This window comes from Ostrinia furnacalis, unplaced genomic scaffold (assembly GCF_004193835.3).
Source record: "Ostrinia furnacalis isolate ACB-3 unplaced genomic scaffold, ASM419383v2 OfSCF0353, whole genome shotgun sequence".
Classification (NCBI taxonomy): domain Eukaryota; kingdom Metazoa; phylum Arthropoda; class Insecta; order Lepidoptera; family Crambidae; genus Ostrinia; species Ostrinia furnacalis.
This window is the reverse complement of record NW_021130592.1, coordinates 1-26,889: the sequence shown is the minus strand read 5'-3', so window position 1 is coordinate 26,889 and position 26,889 is coordinate 1. Positions and strand designations below refer to the sequence as shown.

Below are 26,889 nucleotides of genomic sequence, written 5' to 3'. Positions count from 1 at the left end.
GTAGTTTTATCGATATAATATGTGTTACACATCGGAACAACTCTATTTTGTATACTAAGGCGAATGCTACAATATAATCGTTGCGGAACTATTTTGGTGAACTCGTACAAACAAAGAAATTCGCTTGCAGGGTTTTCTGCCTCCATCAAAAAGGCGCATCTTTAAAATATCAATCAATTATTTTCCAATACTGTTTGGTTTACTTTTAGGGGATATTCGACTCTTAATGGAGGAGACGACAGCACATCACACTATACATTTTCGTTGCAAAATAGCCCCTATTACAACATGTATAAGGTCCTACCACAGATCACAGAAACTAAAGGGAGATGTGACAAGGGGGCGGGGCCGGTGTCGCAGCAATATGCCCAAAAACAGAACACATTGCTCGTGACAGCAATGATGATAGCAGCGACGTCATAATGTAAACAGTTTACATTGCTTGCGTAGTACTAAAGATTATTCGAACGTTGAGTACTGATACCGCATGGATAATGAGAACATATTTTGATTAGGTACTCTGTGTGTGAATTTCTAATGCGACACTGAGTTTCGAACTCAGCGCAGTAGTTGGCATCTCTCTATATCTCTATGGGTCCTACAGTGTTTCGCTTGACGTGCCGTCGTCCGTAAATCAAGCGAATGCCTCTGTTTATACGAACTTAATTATTTTGTGACATAGGTATATTTATTATTCTGATTACGGTAAATATATCTTATAGAACTTGCGCAGGATAAAATAGTCAACTTTATATATTTTTCGTTCTATTGGCAAATATATTGTACTTTTATTATAGGTACTGTTAGTTCATTTTAATACATACATAGTACAGTTTGCTTCAAACAAAAGCTAGTGACATTGAAAAGGACTGAAAGTTTAACTTAAAGATTGCTATACTAATTAAATTGGAAATCAATACAGATTAATTTAACTCATAGTAAAATTGTTGAATAATACCATAGACAAAATTTGATGTCGTCGCAAAGACCATAGATAGACGGATTTTTTAAATAATTTGTTTATGTATTGTAATATTTTTTAAATAATGTGTGACTCTTTTACTATTAATTTTGGTCTGGAGAGAACTGACTGATGAAAAGGTTCAAAATGAACGAAATTTATGTTTTGTTACTTAAATCACCAGCTTGCCGAAAGCAAAACGTACTTGTATTTACTTTACCTTACACTAGTATTTTGAGTAATATTTTGCTAGACACGTTCTAATACAAAACTATGCTTCAATAGTTACATTTAATTTTAATACTGTTAGTGGACAAGGTTATAATTTCGTTAAACATGTTTGTACACGAGATTAAATATTACTACATTATAACAGGAATGTTTTAAATTTCAAGGTAAAGGGATTATTATACATATAGGATGAATGCAAACTACCCTAAAATGCGTCAACAAAGCCAAAATATACACATTTCTTAAAAAGAATATTAATTTTTAAATACAAATTGTCACGTTCAGCAATTTTATTACAATCAAAATGGGTTATAGTCATCAAATTGTGGAATAGTAAATTAGGTTTTATAATAGAGCCTAATTAAAGGAACTATAACATTTTTATGATACACAACAATGATTAAATATCAATACCACCTAATCACCTAAATGCCATAAAGTTAGCATAGGACTTTGTGTTCTATTCAATTGTGTTATAATTCAAGTTCGAAGAGATATTGATACTTTTTCATCGAAAAGAATGCATACTATTTACTAACATAGATGATAGACTACACATCAATGTAGATAATTCTTGACGCACTCTAAACCCTTTTAATCTATCTATCCTTGTCTAATCTATACGTGTGACAGAGGCAACCGATAAACCATAGGGTTATTAAACTGCGTTTTTGATCTTCTAGTAACTACACAAATTTATGGGAACATTACATCAATTCCTTGTAATATTACCGTCTTTAAGATCACTATTTATTCGAATTAACTAAAGCTGCTAAAACAAGAACTATGATGTAATTAATTGACGTTTTAAGCTAGACAATTAATAACATTCGGAATACAATATCCATAATTCGAATCAATAATATTATTCAAAGAAGACATCTATTTGGCTCTTTAAATAACAACGCGTTTGAAAATAAATTATATTCGATTATTATCTACCCTCAGAATAGGGTACGGTCAGCATCAAAAGTTGACGCACAGTTTTGACACTTATGTCTCTAGAAATAAGATCTGCAAACATTCAAAAGTGCGTCTAAAACTGATGCTGACTCAACGTTTTAATGCGTGGCGGCAGCGGCCATGTTTTAGGTCACGCCTTCTTTAATGTTGCCATATTAAAAAAAACTCAATCTCAAATATTATTCCTGCAAGTTTTGCAACATTAAAATTTTAGTTTTAAGAAAGCTAAAATGCGATACAGTTATGTAAATCGCTGAGACCTCTGCTTATAAAGCTTGTGTCTCATCACTGGAGAGAACAGTTAAGTATTGAAGTGCTCATTCTGATTGATTTTCAGAACGCATTTTTTTCTCTAAACAATTTTCTACTGCAATTTCATTTACTTCAGCTACGTGTGGTGTATCCTGTTGCCATAAAATTTTCAATTACAAAGCAAAGCTTTTTCTATTTTGTCACCTGTAATTCTAATATTTGGCTGGCAACACTGTCATTAGGTGACAAGTTAAACCTACAACTTACAATTTGAACGAATACGCGACTCAAGGATAACTAAAAGAACGTACCGTGTGTTTTCTACAATTTTAGCGAGTGGCAACACTACCGTTACAACGCCACGAGGCGAGTGTTACAATCGCGCCATTTTTCTTGGAGTTGCCTGTGCTCTTCGTACTGCTGTTCGGAAATGTGCTTCACTGCGGCGGAGCCCTGTGAATAAATAGAATATAACCAATAAATCTCAAAATTTCATAAAAAATAGGGATCGTAGGCGCCTATGATAAAATCATGTTTCTTCAACCGGTAGGAAATAACTGGTTTACTTATTAAAGTTAGGACAAGGATTGGGCGATCTTTTGACTTTCGGCATTGCCCAATGTGACGGTTGACTGACACATTTGGTCTAAAACTTGACGTAGTGTAGTGACCACTACACGTGGTAGGGTAAAAAGATTATGAGACATGTAGAGGCTCCTTAAGAGCAAAATGACGATTTGTAAGAACTATTTATTAGTCCAAACAAATAAAGAAATTTTGACTTTGACTTTTGACTTTGACCTAAATTATCCAGAAATCAAGTCAAACCAACAGTTTGGCTAACTGCATACATGAAAATAATCTAAGACAAAGATGAAACTAATCACCTTAGGCAATGCCCACAGTTCTAATAAAAGTTTCTAAGTAAGAACTAAACGGGTATTTAGGCAGGATTCACATTGACGGCGCGAGACGGCGCGCAACGCAGCATCCGTTCGGCCAAAAATGCGGTGGGATGCTCGCGACGCGACGTATGCTCGCGCAACCCTCCGGATTGAAATGTCAGTAATCAGTTGTAAGCAATTACGACTCTAAGAACTGTTAATAAAATACTATTTTCTATACGCGGCCGTGTAAGTGCGCTCCGATGCGCGCCGGTCAATGGGTATCGTCCCTAAGGCTGATTTACACGTAAGTAGTTAAGTAGGTAAATCAGCCTTTAATATCATAAAAATATCCTACAAAACCATGCAATGTGGTCTCCAAAATTGAAATATAGAAACTCACCTTTATCTTCCTCGGATCTAAATTGGCGCCCAAAGTCTGCACGCCTTTAGCGAGTTTCGACAGTGGGGATAGTACCATCTCTCTAGTCGCGCTAGAAACAGGACTGGCGATGTTTTTCAGCTGTCTAATCGCTGACTCGCTGTGCGACTGAGCTATGTTCAGCGTGATCTCATGCTGAGAATTCGACCTGACATGGAAATTGACCCCTTCTGGCGGATCCTCGTAGTTAATATCATTCGAACTGTGGGATAATTTTTGCGATAGCAATAGCGTGTTAGGGGGCGCTGGCTTATACGATTCACTTTCCACTTGGATTTCGGGGGTTGTACCCATTTCTGTGTCGAAAGGGTTGAATTTGTTGACGTTGCTTGGGGTTTTGATGTTTTGTTTCTCGATGGTGGTGGGGACGAGTTGGGTAGGGTCAAAAACTGCCTCTTTCTCTTGCGGCTCTATTTTGGAAGAGTAGAGAGGGTTCTCGATTAATTCGCAATCGTTTTCCGGTTCTGTTACTTGGGGTTGGCTTGTTGATGTTACTTTACCTGTTGAAAAAAAGATGGTTAAAAATAAAAAACTTGAAAAAATCGAAATTGAAAAAGGCGGGAATCATACCCACGACCTTTCACTTGACTCTAATCACTAAAAAAATTTAAATACATGAGAATGTTAAATATTGAATGGGAGACTAATATAAGACGCTTTTGGATTGAAAAATTGACATGCACTATGTGTTACTTTCCCGACTGCTTACTTTAAAGTCAAGCGGTGGATGCTACGCACCTAGCGGGGTAAATAGGCAAGTAACACTTCATACACATTTATTTTATTAAGTTAGTTTTTTTAGAAATACGATAGTATGATCGGCATTAATATTGTAGTATCTTGCGTACTCGTGATAGGTGCTGTATTGCAACAGATTAAAGGCCGATTCACACATATCAGTGAAGTCACAGTTCAGGCTCAGTAGGTACCGGCACAGTGCGAAATATTCTTTCATACAGTTTCTATGAACGCATCCCCACTTGTCAGTGTCAGTGACGACACAGTGCTCTCAGTGTCTGGCCGAAACCGGCAATCACGGACGTGTTCGTTGACGACGATATTTTTTGTCGAATCACTGACGCCGCCGCGGCATTAAAAACAAAATAACTTACTTCATAGTTTCTGAACAAGAATATTGAAACAGCTCTCTGACATTATAAAATATTCAAAATATTTCACTGACGCAACACTGTAGCGCTGATACTGAACTGAGCGGACACTGTGACGGAACTGTGGCTTCACTGATATGTTGAATCGAGCTTCACTTACCAATATAATGCTGACTGTTCTCAAAATTATCCAACGTGGGCTCAAAAATATTAGTCCTATTCTCATCGTCGGACGAATAATCACTGCTCATGCCATCAGACAGGCTTCCCTTCTTCTTGTCAGCTTTATTCTGGCCAAGAGTGAATATTTTCTTAGTTCTAGACGCTCCCTGATCGAACTTTAGCTGTAGGCTGGGACGTGCGCGCGCGTTCAGAGAGTGACTGAGTTTGTTAAGCTTGCTGAACTGCTCTGTCATGTTGTTGAAGGCTTTTGATCCTGGAATGGTTAGTATAACGTGTGAATTATGAATGAAAAGGTGATTTTTAACAGCGTCTATGTGGCTCAATCGAACCGTTTGATTAGTTCTTAAATAAAAGTATGTCTAACTAAATTAGGATATCCTATTATGTAGTAAAACTACAAATGAGGGCTATCGTATTTCTACTTATTAGTTGACACTAATGGCGACAGAACATAGCTCTACAGTGGCGCCATGTTGGAGAGTGCAAATGCGATAGTCTTCCTACCGCTTCAGCACTCACCAGTTGGCTATTGTTTTAGCTATTAGCGAGAGACAGGTGACGCTACAATGACTGGTCTTAAAATGTCAATTGACTAGGGTGTCTTGTTATGTACTGCAACTGCAAATGAGGGCTATCGTTTCTATAACTTACAGTTGGCACCACTGGCGAGTGACAGAACATTACAGTGGCGCCATGCTCGTGAGTGCAAGTGATAGTTCTCCTACCGCTTCAGCGCTCACCAGTTGGCGCCACTGTTTTAGCTATTAGCGAGTGACAGTAATTTACTCTACAGTGGCGCAACCCTGGTGAATGCATATGCGACAGTTCTACCGCTTGAGCGCTCATCAGTGGGCGCCAATATCTTACTGACAGGACCGTACAGTGGCGCCAATCATTGCCTTAATCTACAGATCTTGAAAAGTAAATCAATTAACTACAATATCCTCTGCCCTATAACATATTAAACTGCATATTGTCTACACTGACTAACAGTATGAGCGCGCGTCCAGCCGGTGATGTAGCGGCACTCCGTGTGCGCGCGCGGACTCAGGCGCATGATCTGGTCCAGCACCGCGCTGGTCGCCGACACGCGCGCCAGGGACGGGTCTGGAGGGATTGAGGAGGGAGAGGAATAGACAGAGGGTAATCTAGAGACTGTTAGAGCCACGCCTACTTCGTAAGCCACGCCTACTTCGAAAGCCACGCTTACTCTACTGATATTGGCTTGATTCAATACTGCGCTGGTGGCAGACACTCGCGCCAGGGAGGGATCTGGAGGAATTGAGGAGGGGAATAGGGTAGGTAATCTAGAGACTGTAAGAGCCACGCCTAGTTTGGAAGCCCTGCCTACTTCAAAAGCGACGTTTACTGTACTAATATTGGCTTGATTCAATACTGCGCTGGTCGCAGACACTCGCCCCAGGGAGGGATCTGGAGGGATTAGGAGGGGAATAGACAGAGGGCAATCCAGAGACTACTAGAGAGCTACTTCGTCTGCTTCGAAAATGCTGTTACTAGACGCTCCGCAATCTACCCTAAGAGCGTTAGGCTGGAATCAATCTTCTAGGAGCTCTGACTCAGAAAGAGAGAACTGAAAGACACGCCTACTTCGGAAGCCACGCCTCCTTATCTGATGTTTTATCTGTGATGTAATTTTTGTCTGTGGCTCCCGGACTGAGACTAAATAGACGCCGTTCAACATGTCTTGGTAGCTTTAGACTGACATTGAAAGATAACCAAAGACAACGGAAAGCTACTCCTACTTTAGGACGTCTCGCCTACTTGTCGGCTATTTTATTTATGGTGTAATTTCTGTCTATGGCTCGCGGACTTTCGGATCGGACGGATCTGGAGGGATGTTAGATTTAGGCCGACGTAGACATGTGGAGGCGATTCTAGGGGAAAGGGGGGGGGGTATGCTACTAGAGCCACGCCTACTTTCGAAGCCATTCTTTTAAAGCCTATTTCGCAAGTCACTCCTACTTCTCAGATGTTTTGTCTGTGGTGTAATTTATGTCCCTGACTTGCTTGTTGCAGACACTCGCGCCAGGAAAGGATCTGGAGAGATTAAGGAGGGGAACAGACAGATGTCAATCCAGAGACTGTAAGAGCCACGGCTACTTCGGAAGTCCTGTTAGTTATTTCACAACCAGAGACAACGGGAAGCCACGCCTACTTATCTGATGTTTTGTTTATGGTGTACCTTATGTATCCGGCTCGCAGACGCTCGCGACAGGAAGGGGTCTGGAGGGAGAATCCTGTTACTTTTGTAAAATAGACGGGACGAGACTGCTTCGAAAAATGGTACTACTAGAAGCTCCGCAATCTATCTTAAGAGCGTTAGGCTGGCATTGACAGACAGAGAGAACTGGAAGGCACGCCTATTTTGGAAGCCACGCCTACTCCTGTTTTGTCTGTAGTGTAATTTATGTCTCTGGCTCGCGGACTAAGTTAGTCACTAGAAGCACTTCAACTTGTCCTGGTAGCTATAGGCTGGCATTAACAGTTAACCAAAGAGAACGGAGATCCACGCCTATTTCAGAAGTCCTCCTACTTCTTTGACGCTCGCGGACTGAGTAAGTATGTCTCTGGAAGGGCTTAAACACGAGTTAAAAAATAAACCCTTATAGATAAATGTTAAACTTACCGACGCTGCGTATATCAGCCACCAGCTGCGTCTCGCTGACGTTCCTAGTCAGCGTGGGTAGTCGCGACAAGTCCAGATAGAGGGACGCTCTGCCTCCGCCAGATTGGCCTTGCGTTGGGTGCACCTAGTGGAATATAAAGATTCAAGCCTTTCATATCCGAGCAACAATAGAACCAAATAAGAAAACATTAATGTGTCATGAACTCACGTTTTTGATATTGATTTATAACTACAGCTTCTTAGAATAGGTAAGCGCAGAGGGTTCTTAATTACAGGAATCAACCAATCTTAGGGCTTCTCCAGTGGCGCTCCGAAAAGCATAGTCAAGTTTTTGTGGGTACAGTCAGAGTCAAATAGTTCGTGAGACCCAAAGTGACCAATAAGTTCGCAACACGTCTTTGTTGATTGTGGTATAAGGTTGTATTATCAACTAATTGATCACTTTGGGTATCACCACAGAATAATAATAAGTACTACGTACAGAAGTTTTACTTCGCGAAGGTATTTAAGAAAATGTATGCTCAATGTAATTAACAATATGGTGTAATTTAGCCTGTCTCAAGAGTCAAGCACCATTTTGTTGACAAACGTCAGTGATCGGCACTGCGCCGAAGCTATAGGGCTGACTTCGGTAAAATGATGTGACGTGAGGTGCCAAACTGCGGAAAATGGCGGAGGAAATACATGATTTAGCATGAATTATCATGAATAATATTAAGGCGATTAGAGTCCTCAATGACCTTGGGCGTTTGACCTTCACGCCGCGAGCAACACCCGCGTACCCCGCACCAAAAACTCCGATTTGACACCGATCAAAAATACACGGGCATAGGTAGATACAGAATAGAAGCTCTTTCTTCATACATTACTGCCTATTATTTTAAACTTAAATTGATGAACCTTGATGTCGGTGTCATTTAACTCAGGCGTAAAGGTATTTAATAAAAATAACAAAATCCATGAACATTTTGTACGGGATAAAATTTTATTTTATTTTTCGTAAATTTTTTAGAAATCAGCAGAAATGTCATCAAATATGGCCAACTGACATAAAAATATTTTTAGTCTGTGAACTAGTGATGCGACAAAACCTCTCGTTAATCGCGAAGTGAAATGTTGTAGTACTTGCGTATCATCGCCGGGTGATCGTCAAAATACTAAAAATATGCAACAAAGTCGCAACATTGAATGTGAACTGATCATGAAATTTTCGAGAACAGGAAACAAACTGTATGCACAGATGTAATCAAAAAGCACACTGGACAGTAAAACAATTAATGATATCCGTAAAGTTATTAAACTTCTGTTGCTTGCTGCGTGATTGGTGGATTTTGACATATCTGTCAATGTCATGTCAAAAATAACCAATCATGCAGCATTTGGACCTCGCGTCTACGTATTGCCATCTGGCGGATTTTTCAATCGCGAAAACCCTCATAGAAAGAAGTTTTTTATTTTCTTAAAAATAAACAATGGAACAATACGTAAGCATAATTGCATAAAAAAGTAAAATAATCTCGTTTAAACAAAACCGACTAAAAATTAAACTGACTCCGAAAAAGTAAACACTAAAAGTAGAAAAATAAATTTACGTTATAGCCTGACCAGGAACATAAAAACCCTGGCATAGAGGCGCGTCAATTGCATTTGATAGTGCAACACTGAGTACAGTCGTACCTGTGTTAAATTAATAGACTTACTTTATGTATCAGGATTCCGAATTACGGGCTAATTTGTTATTTTCATAAATTAACGAAAAAATATTATTATAGGTAACCTGGTTTAAATAAATTAAATGAAACCATCAAACGAGCTAGTACGATTTATTTTATTATTCATCAATAATCAAATTCAGAACTTGAATATTCAACTGCAATGTCTGCTCATGTACGCTTCAAACTCGGTACTTCTTTCCCAATTCCATAAAATTCAACACTTAGAAAGTGACAAAAATCTTTAAAATAGGTACGAGGGGCGGCTGAAAAGTTTTGAGCCTAGGGTATTAAAAATGCCGATAGAAAAGTACAAAAAATATATTTTTCTATTTAATCTCTCTCTACTACAACGGACTTCTTACATTTGTGTAAAAGAGCTTTTAACCCACTGAAAAAAAATTCGCAATGTTTGCCTTCGAAATGAGCCTTTAACGCCGCCTTCATTTCTTTGTCACTCAAAAATCTTCGTACCTGGAGGTATTTTTTCCAATTTGAGAATTAGACAAAATAGCTAGGGATTTGGACTAAACTGTGTGGTGGGTGATTAATTTCTTGAAATCCTGTTTTACCCGGGGCAAGCCTTGCAACTTGCGCGGTGTGCGCGGGCGAATTGTCTTGCAATAACAGATTTCCTTTCGCTAGTTTGCCTCTTAATATTTCAACAACCACTTGACGCACTCTTATCAACAGTACAGCATAATAATCTCCGTTTATTGTAGTTTTTTTAAGTAGGTAGTCAATGAATAAAATTCCTCCACAATCCCAAAAATAGTGGATATGAGCTTGGGTGTCGATCGCTCCACTTTGAATTTCCACGGCGGCGTTTTCCCTTTTGAATCCATTGCATTGACTCTTGTTTTGACTCTAGATCGTACTGCCGGATCTATTATTTATCAATAGTAACAATGTGAGAAAAAAAATTGTTAGGATTATGGCCAAAGATGGCCTAAAACTCCTGCGAAGTTGTGACTCGACGCTAGTTGTTGAGCGGCGTGAGCATTTTTGGCACCCATCGCGTGCACCCCTTTTTCATTTGCAAATGAGTATGAAAAATATCGCCGATACGTTCCNGATTTTTGATTTTACAGAGGGTAATCTGGAGATTGTAAGAGCAACGCCTACTTCGTAAGCCACGCCTGTTTCGTAAGCCGCGCCTGCTTCGAAAAATGTTGTGGCTATAAGCACTGCAATCTCTTTAACCAACTCCTACTCTTCCCGCGGGTGCCGTAAGAGGCGACTTAGGGACTAAACAGAGAACATCAATCTTTTAAACTGCGATCTCCAACCCGCCTGCCAAGCGTGGGGATTGTGGCAAAACCCTTTACTATAGTAGAGGAGGCTCATAGTCCAGAAGTGGCCTGTAAAGGGCTGATGATGATGATGATGATGATGAATATCTTTAAAGGCTCTGACTCATAAAGAGAGAACTGAAAGGCACGCCTACTTCGGAAGTCACGCCTCCTTATCTGATGTTTTGTCCGTGATGTCATTTATGTCTCTGGTATGTAACTTAAAATAAAATGTAAGTCACACTTTTAAGTCACGCCTCTTGTGAATGCCACGCCTACTTCTGAACACTCGCGCCAGGAAGGGATCAGAAGGGTTTACAAAGAAGACGAATAGATAGAGGGCAATCCAGAAGCTATAAGAGCCACGTTTTCTTCGAAACAAGGCTGTCACTAGAAGTTGTGCAATGTATCCTGCGATCTTTAGGCTGGTCTGTTGTTCAATGAGTGCAGTATGAGCGCGCGTGCAGCCGGTGACGTGGCGGCACTCCGTGTGCGCGCGCGGACTCAGGCGCATGATCTGCTGCAGCACCGCGCTGGTCGCCGACACGCGCGCCAGGGACGGGTCTGGAGGGAGGATCCTGTTAGCTTTATAAAGGAGAGGAATAGGGATTGTAAAGGAGGAATAGACAGAATCCAGAGACTGTAAGAGCCACGCTAGTAGATAGAGGGAGATGAATAGAGCCACGCCTACTTCCTAAGCCACGACTGCTTCGAAAAATGCTGTGACTATAAGCACTGCAATCTCTTTAAGAACTCCGATTTAGAAAGAGAGAACTGAAAGGCACGCCTACTTTCGGAAGCCACGCCTCCTTATCTGATGTTATGTCCGTGATGTCATTTATATCTCTAGTATGCAGGCAGAGTCTGTGACTAGAAACCCTTCAACCTGTCCTAGTAACTTAAAATAAAATGTAAGCCACACTTTTAAGTCACGCCTCTTGTGAATGCCACGCCTACTTCTGAACACTCGCGCCAGGAAGGGATCAGGAGGGTTTACAAAGAAGACGAATAGATAGAGGGCAATCCAGAGGCTATAAGAGCCACGCCTTATTCGAAACAAGGCTGTCACTAGAAGTTGTGCAATGTATCCTGCGATCTTTAGGCTGGTCTGTTGTTCAATGAGTGCAGTATGAGCGCGCGTGCAGCCGGTGACGTGGCGGCACTCCGTGTGCGCGCGCGGACTCAGGCGCATGATCTGCGCCAGCACCGCGCTGGTCGCCGACACGCGCGCCAGGGACGGGTCTGGAGGGATTGAGGAGGGAGAGGAATAGATAGAGGGTAATCTAGAGACTGTTAGAGCCACGCCTACTTCGTAAGCCACGCCTACTTCGAAAGCCACGCTTACTCTACTGATATTGGCTTGATTCAATACTGCGCTGGTGGCAGACACTCGCGCCAGGGAGGGATCTGGAGGGATTGAGGAGGGGAATAGATAGAGGGTAATCTAGAGACTGTAAGAGCCACGCCTAGTTTGGAAGCCACGCCTGCTTCGAAAGCGACGCTTATTCTACTGATATTGGCTTGATTCAATACTGCGCTGGTCGCAGACATTCGCGCCAGGAAGGGATCTGGAGGGATGCAAAGGAGAGAGATAGAGGGCAATTCAGAGACTGTAAGAGCCACGCCTACTTCGTAAGCCACACCTACTTCGAAAAATGCTATTACTAGAAGCATCGCAATCTATTCTAGGAGCTTTATTTAGGCTGGCATTAAATGACAGAAAGAACTGGAAGACACGCCTACTTTGAAAGCCACGCCTGCTTCGAAAAATGCTGTTACTAGAAGCTTCGCAATATATTCTAGGAGCTTTATTTAGGCTGGCATTAAGTGGCAGAAAGAAATAGAAGACACGCCTACTTTGGAAGCCACGCCTGTTAAGACTGTAATATCTTTAAGACTAACATTGACTAATAGAGAGAACTGGAACGCACGCCTACTTCGCAAGTCACGCCACCTTATCTGATGTTTTGTATCTGATATCATTTATATCTCTGGCACGTAGATGGATTCTGTATCTGAAAGCGCTACAACAAGAATTTTCCACTATATCTAAACTGAGAAAGACAATGAATCTAGTAAAGTGTGTATCGTTCAATGAGTGCAGTATGAGCGCGCGTGCAGCCGGTGACGTGGCGGCACTCCGTGTGCGCGCGCGGACTCAGGCGCATGATTTGCTGCAGCACTGCGCTGGTCGCCGACGCGCGCGCCAGGGACGGGTCTGGAGGTATTAAGGAGGGGAATAGGGTACTCTAGAGACTGTAAGAGCCACGCCTAGTTCGGAAGCCCTGCCTACTTCAAAAGCGACGCTTACTCTACTGATATTGCCATGCGCTTGGTTCAATAATGCGCTGGTCGCGGACTACTTCGGAAATCACGCCTACCTTTCTTACGTGTTGTCTTCTCTGATCCTATAACTAAAGACACCATGCATACTTTTGGAGCGACTACATTCGAAGCCATTTCTATTTGAAAAGTAATGCCTACTTCGGAAGCCACGCCTACTTCTCTGTTTTATCTGTGGAGAAATTTATGTCTCGCAGACTGATTATGTCACTAGAAGTCTTTTAATTTGTCCTATTAGCTTTAGGCTGGCATTGACAGTAAACCAGAGACGATAACTACGTTAATTTCAGAACCCACGCCTCTTTATGTTTTGTCTGTGGCATAAATTATATCAATCGCTTGCGGACTGAGTCTCTGTCTGGAAGTTCAACATGAGTTCTTCAAACTTTATTCTAGTTTAGAGATGATCTAACGATGTTGAACCTAATTAAGTACGCTAGTTCAATGAGTGCAGTATGAGAGCGCGTCCAGCGCGTGGAAGCCACGCCTACTTTGAAAGCCACGCCTTCTTATCTGATGTTTGAATTCTGTTTCTGGAAGAATTTCAACATGAGTTTATCACACTTTACTCTAGTTCATGACTGAACTAACGACGATGCATCAAGTAAAGTGTGTGTAGTTCAATGAGTGCAGTATGAGCGCGCGTCCAGCCGGTGATGTAGCGGCACTCCGTGTGCGCGCGCGGACTCAGGCGCATGATCTGCTGCAGCACCGCGCTGGTCGCCGACACGCGCGCCAGGGACGGGTCTGGAGGGATTGAGGAGGGAGAGGAATAGACAGAGGGTAATCTGGAGACTGTAAGAGCAACACCTACTTCGTAAGCCACGCCTGTTTCGTAAGCCGCGCCTGCTTCGAAAAATGCTGTGACTATAAGCACCGCAATCTCTTTAACCAACTCCTACTCTTCCCGCGGGTGCCGTAAGAGGCGACTTAGGGACTAAACAGAGAACATCAATCTTTTAAACTGCGATCTCCAACCCGCCTGCCAAGCGTGGGGATTATGGCAAAACCCTCTACTATAGTAGAGGAGGCTCATAGTCCAGAAGTGGCCTGTAAAGGGCTGATGATGATGATGATGATGAATCTCTTTAAAGGCACTTCGGAAGTCACGCCTCCTTATCTGATGTTTTGTCCGTGATGTCATTTATGTCTCTGGTATGTAACTTAAAATAAAATGTAAGTCACACTTTTAAGTCACGCCTCTTGTGAATGCCACGCCTACTTCTGAACACTCGCGCCAGGAAGGGATCAGGAGGGTTTACAAAGAAGACGAATAGATAGAGGGCAATCCAGAAGCTATAAGAGCCACGCTTTCTTCGAAACAAGGCTGTCACTAGAAGTTGTGCAATGTATCCTACGATCTTTAGGCTGGTCTGTTGTTCAATGAGTGCAGTATGAGCGCGCGTGCAGCCGGTGACGTGGCGGCACTCCGTGTGCGCGCGCGGACTCAGGCGCATGATCTGCGCCAGCACCGCGCTGGTCGCCGACACGCGCGCCAGGGACGGGTCTGGAGGGATGCTAGGTTTAGGTCGACTTATGCCTGTTTTCACCATCAATCCCTAATTTTTAAGTGACCCCTATGGTAAACACATAACAGGAATTTTGTTTTCATAGGGTTCACTTAAAAATTAGAAATTAATGGTGAAAACGGGCATTAGACATGTGGAGGGGATTCTAGGGGAAAGGGGGGGGGGGGGAGAGAGTGCTTACGCTACTTAAGCCACGCCTACTTTCGAAGCCATTCCTATTTTAAAAGACTACTTCTCAGATGTTTTGTATGTGGTGTAATTTATGTCCCTGACTTACTTGTTTTACACTTGCGCCAGGAAGGGATCTGGAGGAATTGAGGAGGGGAATAGGGTAATCTAGAGACTGTAAGAGCCACGCCTAGTTTGGAAGCCCTGCCTACTTCAAAAGCGATGCTTACTGTACTGATATTGGCTTGATTCAATACTGCGCTGGTCGCAGACACTCGCGCCAGGGAGGGGTCTGGAGGGATTGAGGAGGGGAATAGATAGAGGGTAATCTAGAGACTGTAAGAGCCTAACAGCCACGCCTACTTTGGAAGCCCTGCCTACTTCAAAAGCCACGCTTACTTCACTGATATTGCCATGCGCTTGGTTCAATAATGCCCTTGGCGCAGACTACTTCGGAAGTCACGCCTACTTTTCTTACGTGTTGTCTTCTCTGATCCTATAACTAAAGACACCATGCATACTTTTGAAGCGACTACTTTCGAAGCCATTCCTATTTGATAAGTAAAGTCTACTTCGGAAGCCACGCCTGCTTGTGTTTTATCTATAGAGAAATGTATGTCTCGCAGACTAATTATGTCACTAGAAGTCCTTCAGTTTGTCCTATTAGCTTTGTCTAGCACCGCGATGGTCGCGGACACTTGCGATAGGAAGGGATCTGAAGGGATGGTACTGTTAGTTTTCTAAAGGAGAGGAATACACGAGTAAAACTGATACCGTAAGAGAAAAATGCTGTGACTAGACGCTCTGAAATCTATTCTAGGAACTTTAGGCTGTCATTGGCTGTTAACCAAAGAGAACGAAAACTACGCCCACTTAGAAAGCCACACCTACTTTTTAGATAATGCTTCAGACGCTACGCCTACTTTTGATGCTTTGTCTTTGGTGTTATTTATGCCCCGGGATCGGAGACTGAGTATGTATCTGAAAGTGCTTCAACACGAATTAAAATCCTTAAAATCCTGAAGTGTTGAAATTGATATTTTAACTCATGTTGAACGTTAAAATCGACAAGAAAGTAAGTAACCTCTTAAGATACATGTTAAACTTACCGACGCTGCGTATATCAGCCACCAGCTGCGTCTCGCTGACGTTCCTAGTCAGCGTGGGTAGTCGCGACAAGTCTAAGTAGAGGGAAGCCCTGCCTCCACCAGATTGGCCTTGCGTTGGGTGTACCTGGTGGAAAGAAGGGATATAAGAGATAAAACTTTTTAATAAAAAAAATCATGATTAAGATAAATGTTTAGTGATGTATCATTAATGTCTTATAACTTAGTTTTTGAGATTGATTTATAGCTGCATCTTTTCCTAACAGAGGGTTTTTAACCTCAAGAGTCTACCTAAGGACCGGTTTCCACTATGCGGAGCGGAGCGGAGAAATTTTTTGAATAACCAATCTGATTTCATTCTATCTAAATGACGGTCCGCTCCGCTTGGGGCTTTTCTAATGGCACTTCGGAGGGCAAAGTCAAGTTTTTGTGGGTACCACACTGTCGCAGCCTTTGTTTAGTTTAAGGAGGGTAACCTAGAATAGACTAACTACTATTGCAGCGTTTGTTTGGTTTAAGGAGGATAAATCGGAATAAAAACGATGCTGATGACAAATATCACAAGAGTTGGTACCTCATTGTACAATTGGTTGGTACCTCGTTATAGACAAGAGAGAACATTTTTTTGTTGTAAAATGGCACTTATTACAACTACAGGATGCTTTACTTTTGACTTTTTCCTTTCCAGCTTGACTCCATCGTTGAAGGGGATGGACGGCAGTTTGGCGACGTCACGTGCCACCAGTAACGATTCACAGATAGAGTGCAGCGATTCTGGAACATTAGATACGTAATTTATAGTTGCGTTGCAAAACTATCAATAATATGTTAGATATTACGATTGAAAATGGATATAAGTGTGAAATGAGATAGAAACCTTGCTATTTAATCGCCAAAATAGGTAAACGCTGTATTTGTAGTTGTTAAACCATTATTATTAGTCCTCCAGAGACTTGGCCCACTTTAATCATGGTCCACGGGCCAAGTCGCTGGATTGGATTTTTAAATAGTTTTTCATGCAGTGACTGGGCCACGGTAAAACTATCTATACAGTATTCCAACTCGGCCATATTTTTGAAATAAATGTCAACAGCCCCGCGGTACGTCACGGTATGACAACATGCGATAGGGCTGCTCACCTACAGTACCCATTCTAATTACATCTGTCTACTTAGAATTTCTATTTAGTTTTGTGATTGGCATTTTTTTTATTTAGACAAAATACTTTGGGAATGGAATAGGATAAAAATGCGTGTTGTTTTGTGATTAGTAGATTTAATTTAAAAAAAATATACTAAAATAATTTTGTATCTAGGTAAGTACTAATCACAGCGGAACAAAAAAAAATAAAAAAATATACTAAAATAATTTTGTATCTAGGTAAGTACTAATCACAGCGGAACAAAAAAAAATAAAAAATCTGCGGAATCTATTTTGTTAATGGTTTTTGTAAACACTTGCATTAGACATAAATGGTGTGCATTTACTTTCTTTGGATTGACTCTGGTTCTTGAGATAAACGAGACGCAAGAAATCAATGAAAAAAATTAAACAACCCTCCCTAAACTTAAATTAATTTGATTATAACCCCAACAGTTTTTGTTAATATTTGGCTTGTAAACATACAAAAGCAAAGAAATAAGATCACGGAGGTAGTGATAAAAACTTACCAAGCATACTTTGGTATAAAACTTCCATAAAATAATAAATATTGGGGGCTATAAAATAATAAATATCGTCTGCAAACCTTGTGTAGACTCTTTGCCATACTGAAGTCAAGCTGGACGTAAACGACTTCAATTTGGAAGGCCAAAGATATGAAGTGAGCTTTCTAATCACTAAAATTATCAAAAGTCAGCCAAATTAAAGTCCTTTACGTCCTGAAACGTCCGTTTGAATACGGAAAAAATAAATTCGATTGGCTGCAAATCCGTACTCTTATAAAATACACTGTATTTGTGAACCACATAACACAAATTGAATCTGAAGCATGGCTAAGCTTTGTTTAAGTAGTCAAACAATATTTGACACCAGACTTTTCAGAATTGGTTGCTAAATTGTTTTAAAAATTTTACACATAAGGAGCTAATTTGAGTTTTTTTTTTACAATAGCCATTTGGTAGCTTATTAACTCAGTGTAATTGAGAACACATTTCATCAAAAGTAGTTTGAAAAGTCTCGAACAGATGAAAAGACTCGATAAAGAGAGGACACTAACAAAATTTATAGGGTTACTAGCTTTCCGCCCGCGGCTTCGCCCGCGTGGAATTTTGTCTGTCACAGAAAAACTTTATCGCGCGCGTCCCTGTTTCAAAAACCGGGATAAAAACTATCCTATGTTCTTTCCCGGGACTCAAACTATCTCTATGCCAAAGGATGATGGGCACTTTTCTATGGAATCTGGGCGTAAAACCAACAGAAATGTAATTACTATTATTTGTTAGGACTTAGTATCAGAAATATATTTTCATATAAATAACTACCAAAAACTCCCGGGTTTGCTTGGAATTTGACTTAATGTGTAATAGTAATAGGTGTTTTATTGCGCAAACAAAAAATATTATTAATTAAGGTATCTACATTTATACATTAAGTTATTTATCAATTATTATGCCCAACAGTTCAGGAGTGGGGCCAATAAAATGGTATATAATATACCATGTTCTACATTATGAGCGTAGGACCATACCTAGGTACCATTTAGAGAAATGTCATGAACACAGTCATATTTCAATGGGATTTCTACCATTTAAGTTGTAGTGTTGTCGCATAATCGATCATGAATCGATTATTAATCGATATTGCCAAATAATGATTTATCGATTAACAATTCGATTAATCGATTTTATTGATCATCATCACTATCATTTGATTGTTAATCCGACGCCTTATTTTCAGCAATATAATCGATTATTGCAATCGAATAATCGATTATAATTTATTCGGTATACATACTTACTAAATCGATAGAATCGATAGTAAGATATGATACAATACTCTCAATATTATCGATGCAAACAATCTAATTGACCTAATACTATTTTATTACCCTAAATGTGATGTGAAATACTATGGAAACTTTGCATATTCAACGACCTCCGTATCCCCGCGTATTTCAGGATTGTTGTCATACTATGAAATGAAGTACTAGTATTAAGCTTTAATTTAGTATACTTTTTGTTTCTGTTGGTTTAACGCCCAATATGCCCATCATCCTTTCATCAAAATCGGTTGCGAGGTTTAAGCGGGAAAGCGTAACAGACAGACAGACAGACAGACAGAGTTACTTTCGCATTTATAATATTAGTTGGGATAGTTGGGATTTATTGTATAAAAAAAAAACAGTTTATTTTAGAAAAATGTATTTAATTTTACATTACTTAGTAAAACTACCTTATTCTAAAAATATAAATCAATCAATCACACAATAAGACCACATTAACAACGAATATGGTGGATTTCAACGTCTTAGAAAACTAATTTGTCAGTCTAACACCATCAATACTTGCAGTAAATTGCAGATATTCCACAGGTTGACACAACAAAACAAAATGACAAATGGCAATGCCAGATTTTGTATGGAAGGTGGCGTCTTTTTTTTTTTCGCGCGGCCATTGACCAAACTTTGTTTTTTAATTACATAATAGTGTAATAAACCAAACTTACTATGACATGTATACCTTAAACTCAGTCTGAATTGAGTTACGAGCGTTAAAAGTTTGATGATTTACATACTAGATTTGCTTTTTGCGCGCAAGTTTTGTGAGAAATTGCAACAAAATATTCCGCTATTTTTTTATTGCGCTGATTCTACTCCACACTGATGTCTGGAGCCTTTAATGGATGGTATTGTTTGTTTACACATACAATGTCACTATTTTGTTGCAATTTCATCCAAAACTTGCGCGCAAAAAGCAAATCTAGTATGTAAATCATCAAACTTCTAACGCTCGTAACTCAGTTCAGACTGAGTTTAGAGGTATACATGTCATAGTAAGTTTGGTTTATTACACTATTTTGTAATCAAAGAACAAGATTTGGTCGATGGCCGCGCGAAAAAGAAGACGCCAATATCCATTCCTGAGAACACAACTTCATCTATTACTAATATTATAAAGCTGAGAAGTTTGTTTGTTTGTTTGTTTACTTGAACGCGCTAATCTCAGGAACTATCGGTCCGATTTGAAAATTTCTTTCAGTGTTAGATAGCCCATTTATTGAGGATATAGCCCATTTATTGAGATATAGCCTATACCATCACGCTACGAGTAAAAGGTGCAGAGCAAAAATGAAAAATGTTGCGAAAACGGGTTTTCACGCGTACGAAGTCGCGGGTAGAGCTATTTTTTAATAATCTGACAGGAGTGATCTTAAAGTATAATCAAATTAATTACCATTAAAACTATAATAACAATATATTTTAACTAAGTCAAATCCAGTATTCAAGATATTTTAACAAAATAACACAAATAGTAGACCCGACTGTGTTAATTACCATTGAATGTGGTATTTTTCAAACATAACGTGGTATTTTTTTAGCATAGTACAGAACACAATTTCACACACTTTCACTATTAGTTCATAGGAGGTCCATTCATTAGAGGTGGTCTCATCTGACCCATAGGTCCCATGGGGCCCATCGGCCCCATCATAGGTCCCATCATTGGTCTCATTCCCATCATTGGCGGCATAGGTCCATGAGGCCCCATCATTATCGGCGGAGCCATCGGTCCTCCTAGGCCCATAGCAGGCGGTGGTAACATGCCCGGTGGGCCTCCCGGCGCAGGAACAGGCGGCTTGGGACCACCAGGACCCATCACAGAAGGATCCCAAGGTGGAGGTATAGCTGCTCCATTAGTTCCGAACGGGTTTTGAGCAATTTTGCCCGCTTTGAACGCTGCTGTGGTAGCGTCGATGAGATGTTGTGCTTGCTCCTCCATCCACTTTTGATAGTAAAACTTCACGTTATCTTTATGTTTTCTTCCTGTACAATGAGTTTTTCTAACGCTAGGTGAATCGTGCGTTAGATATGTGTCACAATAATCACAATAGTACTTTGGCATTTTTAATTTACAATCCTAGAATTTCACGAAAATGCTTGAAAACACGTTCTTGATGATTCGCTTGCCGCACACGAGCACAGATTAGAAAGTATGTGCACACAAGAGAAGACAGTGAGCGACTGAGACTGTGACACACAGTGACAGATGAAAGTGTGTTTTTATCTGTGGTATTTATTGTGGTGTTTTATGATTATGTTGGCAATAGTGGTCCATACTACATACAACCTTTATTTCATTGAGAATGAGCACTCGGCATCCAAAATGGCAAAATTGTAAAAATACTCTAGCCACGGTAATACTATCTATACAGTATTCCAACTCGGCCATATTTTTGAATTAAATGTCAACAACCGCGCGGTACGTCACGGTATGACAACATGCGATAGGGCTGCTCACCTACAGTACACATTCTAATTACTTAAAATTTCTATCTAGTTTTGTGATTGTAATTTTTTTTATTTAGACAAACAAAATACTCTGTGAATGGAATAGGATAAAAATGCGCGTTGTTTTGTGATTAGTACCTAGATTTAATTTAAAAAAGCTACTAAAATAATTTAGAATCTTTACTAATCATGATGAGTACTTAATGACCTGTTACTTTAATTTCAGGCGGGCGAAGTCGTGGGCAAAAGCTGGTTTTATACAATATAATTTTCATTTCAAATCAAACTGACTGAAAATTACCATTTTTGGCAGTTAATGACTAGTTTTTGCTCAATTTGACCGTAAATGACGGTCAGTCAAATTCGATCACTTTAGTCATTTTCAACACTAGGCCACCGACGTCCGTTCGGCACATTCGCGACACCCCCGACTTTTGCATCTCGAGTGCGTCCCGAGATTTGAAATTCGAAGGAAAGCTCGCGGTTCGTCTGTTTATATGAAGTTACAATACTGTATGATATTATTACCGTGACTGGGCCTACCTTCAATGTTTTATTACAAAATAAACACCTAATCAACAAACATCTACTCTAGAATCTTAGATATGGGCCCAGAAGAAAAACTATTTGAAAATTCAAACCAGCGACTTTGCCCGTGGACCAAGCTAAAACTGGGCCAAGTCACTGGAAGACTCATCATTATTACCACTCTCCTTCTTTTGTTACTACATGTTCTATGAGACAGCAATCATGTTGACCACGCCCACTTTTGATTTGACAAGCGTTACAGTTGTTGCAATCACGAAGGTGGGTAAGCTTTACATGTGTGGTGGCTCGCTACTGTTTGTTTTTCAAAAGTTTTGACCGACATTACACTATCGTTATGTGCATGTACACGTACACACACAAGTAAAGCTCACTCGCCTTCATGAGTTGCAAGTACTATAACGTAAAATTTAACTGTCGTACTCACCAACCATCTCGTCTTTGGTATTGATAACGACCGCCATATTGTTGAAGAACCTCAGCGATGTAGATCGGAACATGTGGAAGTATCCCGCCTCGTTGTTGTGGGAATAGTGGAACCTGATGCACACAACAGGCTCGCCTGACGACTTGCGACCGACGCCGAAGAGCTGTGAGAAAATGGACCTTATTATAATGGAGTAGAGACTATAGTTAATAATTTAGAATTGTACAAGGCAACGCCGAAGAGCTAAGGGAGAAAGAACCTTATTATAATAGAGTAGTGTCTAATATCGAATTGAGGAAGGAACATGTGGAAGTATCCCGCCTCGTTGTTGTGGGAGTAGTGGAACCTGATGCACACAACAGGCTCGCCTGACGACTTGCGACCGACGCCGAAGAGCTGTGAGAAAAAAGACTTTATTGTAATGGAGTAAAGTCTACAATTGCAAACCGTGTGGTGACGGCAGAGTAGAATACATTTGCCACCAAACCCTACTCTTCCTGAGGGTGTCGTAAGAGGCGACTTGGGGACTACACATCAAACAGAGAACGGGCAGCAGCGCTCTCTGAAAAACATCAATCTTTTGAACTGCGATCTCCAACCAGGAAGGGATGTCTCATCATAGTCTGCCACGTAGTACGCGTCTTTCGTCAATATTCATAGCCCCCACTCGATGGACGGACGATCTAGTGAAGGTATCCAGTCCACCGAGTGACTGGCATTTCGCTGTCGTTCTACTTACAGTGGAGGAGCTAGTATCAAGCGTCCCGAGTTCCACACAAGTGACCGACGCCAGCGGGACTCGTTGGACCGACAGCAGGCGGTCTGATGTCTCGTCATAGTCCGCCACGTAGTACGCGTTGCTTGTCAATATTCATAGCCCCCATTCGATGGACGGACGATCTAGTGAAGGTCGCCAGTCCACCTAGTAATTGTTTATTAATTCGCTGTCATCCAGGCGCTTTACGAGATCGTCAGTCCACCAAATGGTGGTCATTATTTGTACGATGTCATTCAACTTACAGTGGAGGAACTAGTATCAAGCGTCCCGAGTTCCACACAAGTGACCGACGCCAGCGGGACTCGTTGGACCGACAGCAGGCGGTCTGAAGTCTCGTCATAGTCGGCTACGTAGTACGCGTCACTCGTCAATATTCATAGCCCCTACTCGATGGACGGACGATCTAGTGAAGGTATCCAGTCCACCGAGTGACTGGCAATACGCTGTCGTTCTACTTACAGTGGACGAGCTAGTATCAAGCGTCCCGAGCTCCACACAAGTGACCGACGCCAGCGGGACTCGTTGGACCGACAGCAGGCGGTCTGAAGTCTCGTCATAGTCCGCCACGTAGTACGCGTCACTTGCCCCCACTCGATGGACCGACGATCTAGTGAAGGTCGCCTAGTCTACCTAGTGATTGTTAATATTAACTCGCTGTCATTTTACTTACAGTCAAGTTACAGTGGAGTACGCAACGCTCGTCTATATTCATCATCATTCGTTCGTTCGTTCGTTTCAGCCAAATGACGTCCACTGCTGGACAAAGGCCTCCCCCAAGGTTTTCCACAATGAACGGTCCTGCGCTGCCCGCATCCAGGCTCTTCCCGCGACCTTCACCAGATCGTCGGTCCACCTAGTAGGAGGCCTGCCCACGCTACGTCTTCCAGCCCGTGGTCGCCACTCGAGAACTTTTCTGCCCCAACGGCCATCGTCTCTACGAGCTATGTGCCCCGCCCACTGCCACTTGATTTTAGCAATTCTGCGAGCTATGTCAGTTACTTTGGTTCTCCTGCGGATCTCCTTATTTCTGATTCGATCACGCAGGGAGACTCCGAGCATAGCCCGCTCCATCGCCCTTTGGGTGACCTTGAGCCTTCTTATGAGGCCCATAGTAAGCGACCACGTCTCAGATCCGTATACCATCACTGGCAACACGTCATCATCATTACTTCAGACGAATGATGCTGGACAAAGGCTTCCCTCAAGGATATCCACAACGACCGGTCCTGCATACAGGTGCTTCCCGCTACATTTACCAGTTCGTCAGTCCACCGAGTGACTGTCAATATGTCGTTCTACTTACAGTGGAAGAGCTAGTATCAAGCGTCCCAAGTTCTACACAGGTGACCGACGCCAGTGGGACTCGTTGGACGGACAGCAGGCGGTCTGAAGTCTCGTCATAGTCCGCCACGTAGTATGCGTCGCTTGTCAGTATTAACACGCTGTCCATTTCTGTCTCGTGTGGGTCGCCGGTGCTGTAAAGAAAATAAGATGAATTGGAAAAAAATACAATAAACAGAAAAATATTTACAGTAAAATGACTAACCAATCTTTGAATCTAAGGCTAGGTTTCACCATCTTACTTTAACTTTAACAAACGTCAAAAATCTGTCAGACTGCGTACAAAAAACACCGGTTATCGTTATAGTTACGATCCGGGAAGCATGGTCGATCTGTTTTAATGGTTTTAATTTATTATTTAATGGACTTTAGTGTACAAATTTGGTGTTATTTTGTGTTCTAAAGTGCAGTGAAGTGATAAATTATAAAAAACATTGAAATACTTCGAATTTGAGCGCGCATCGAGTGTCGAGTGGGTTGTCGTATGAACAACCCGCTTTGGACCCGGTGGCGTCTCGAAACCTGCTTACGGGCATACTTAACTCCACGGAATCCATGAAAAATCGATAGAACTGAAACACCCACGTTCTATTGATAACTATGTCAATATTTTTCACTCGACATTGGCAGAAATAAACCTCCCAGAGAGGTTTGGTTGCCACAAATAAAAAAATAAAAAAATTAGTTACGATCAAAGTTAGGTGGTGCAACTCAGCCTAATGAAAATAAAATGTCAAGTTTGAATTATCAACTTCACTTTTAACCACGCGTTTGCAAAACTTACAAGTTCATTGTCGTTAATAAGGGGCCATCCATAAAGTACGTCACACGAATTTTATGATTTTTTGACCCCTCCCCCGTCCTTGTCACAGGTGGTCACATTTCTGAAACCCCCCCCCTCCCTAGTGTGACGTCACATGTTTTGCAATTTCACATCGAAAAATTATTAAATTAACAAAAAAATTGCAACAAATAGAAACAATAAAATCACGCGCGAGGTACGGTCAGNACCTAATCTACAAACATCTACTTTAGAATCTTAGATGAGGGCCCAGAAGAACAACTATTTAAAAATTCAAACCAGCGACTTTGCCCGTGGACCAAGCTAAAACTGGGCCAAGTCACTGGAAGACTCATCATTATTACCACTCTCCTTCTTTTGTTACTACATGTTCTATGAGACAGCAATCATGTTGACCACGCCCACTTTTGATTTGACAATTAATTATAGTTGTTGCAATTCACAAAGGTGGGTAAGCTTTACATGTGTGGTGGCTCGCTACTGTTTGTTTTTCAAAAGTTTTGACCGACATTACACTATCGTTATGTGCATGTACACGTACACACAAGTAAAGCTCACTCGCCTTCGTGAGTCGCAAGAATTATAACGTAAAATTCAACTGTCGTACTCACCAACCATCTCGTCTTTGGTATTGATAACGACCGCCATATTGTTGAAGAACCTCAGCGATGTAGATCGGAACATGTGGAAGTATCCCGCCTCGTTGTTATGGGAGTAGTGGAACCTGATGCATACAACAGGCTCGCCTGACGACTTGCGACCGACGCCGAAGAGCTGCGAGAAAATAGACCTTATTATAATGGAGTAAAGTCTACAATTTCAAGCCGTGTGGTGACGGCAGAGTAGAATACATTTGTCACCAACCCCTACTCTTCCCGCGGGTGTCGTAAGAGGCGACTTAGGGACTACACAACAAACAGAGAACGGGCAGCAGCGCTCTCTGAAAAACATCAATCTTTTGAACTGCGATCTCCAACCAAGCAGGGATCTCATCATAGTCTGCCACGTAGTACGCGTCTTTCGCCAATATTCATAGCCCCCACTCGATGGACGGACGATCTAGTGAAGGTTGCCAGTCCACCTAGTGATTGTTTATTAACTCGCTGTCATTTTACTTACATTGGAGTACGCAACACTCGTCTATATTTAGTTATTTACCATCATTACTTCAGCCAAATGACGTCCACTGCTGGACAAAGGCCTCCCCCAAGGATTTCCACAAGGACCGGTCCTGCACTGCCCGCATCCAGACGCTTTACGAGATCATCAGTGCACCAAATATTTATCAATATTTGTACATTTTCATTCTACTTACAGTGGAGGGGTTAGCATCAAGCGTGCCGAGCTCCACACAGATGACCGACGCCAGCGGGACTCGTTGGACCGACAGCAGACGGTCTGAAGTCTCATCATAGTCCGCCACGTAGTACGCGTCTTTCGTCAATATTCATAGCCCCCACTCGATGGACGGACGATCTAGTGAAGATCGTCAGTCCACCGAGTGGCAATACGATGTCATTCAACTTACAGTGGAGGAGCTAGTGTCAAGCGTCCCAAGTTCCACACAAGTGACCGACGCCAGCGGGACTCGTTGGACCGACAGCAGGCGGTCTGAAGTCTCGTCATAGTCCACTACGTAGTACGCGTTGCTTGTCAATATTCATAGCCCCCATTCGATGGACGGACGATCTAGTGAAGGTCGCCAGTCCACCGAGTGGCAATAC

The 26,889-nt window shown here is 41.6% G+C and overlaps 2 protein-coding genes across 2 annotated transcripts; both read right to left on the bottom strand.

The window, feature by feature from the left end:
• Window positions 1-612: 612 nt before the first annotated feature.
• LOC114361074 (phosphatidylinositide phosphatase SAC2-like) lies at window positions 613-25,155 on the bottom strand. Its single transcript, XM_028315995.1, has 9 exons — window positions 25,148-25,155; window positions 24,326-24,497; window positions 22,551-22,640; window positions 22,245-22,317; window positions 16,490-16,596; window positions 7,673-7,796; window positions 5,003-5,278; window positions 3,695-4,233; window positions 613-2,860 (listed from the first exon to the last, which is right to left on the bottom strand). The coding sequence occupies exons 1-9, from the start codon at window positions 25,153-25,155 to the stop codon at window positions 2,759-2,761; spliced, it is 1,491 nt and encodes a 496-aa protein (XP_028171796.1). The 3' UTR covers window positions 613-2,758.
• On the bottom strand, window positions 20,104-21,050 carry LOC114361137 (U1 small nuclear ribonucleoprotein C-like). The gene has a single exon (XM_028316090.1). It carries the CDS (start codon window positions 20,883-20,885, stop codon window positions 20,397-20,399), a length of 489 nt encoding a protein of 162 aa, XP_028171891.1. The 5' UTR covers window positions 20,886-21,050; the 3' UTR covers window positions 20,104-20,396.
• Window positions 25,156-26,889: the final 1,734 nt, after the last annotated feature.

Excerpts from the sequence above, each read along its gene's own strand:
- LOC114361137 (XM_028316090.1), bottom strand. The coding sequence starts at position 20,885 with ATGCCAAAGTACTATTGTGATTATTGTGACACATATCTAACGCACGAT.
- LOC114361074 (XM_028315995.1), bottom strand. Across the intron at positions 16,597-22,244 it reads TACCAAAGACGAGATGGTTG|AATCGCTGCACTCTATCTGT; the intron begins GTGAGTACGACA and ends CTAATGTTCCAG. Across the intron at positions 4,234-5,002 it reads GAACAGTCAGCATTATATTG|GTAAAGTAACATCAACAAGC; the intron begins GTAAGTGAAGCT and ends TTTTTTCAACAG.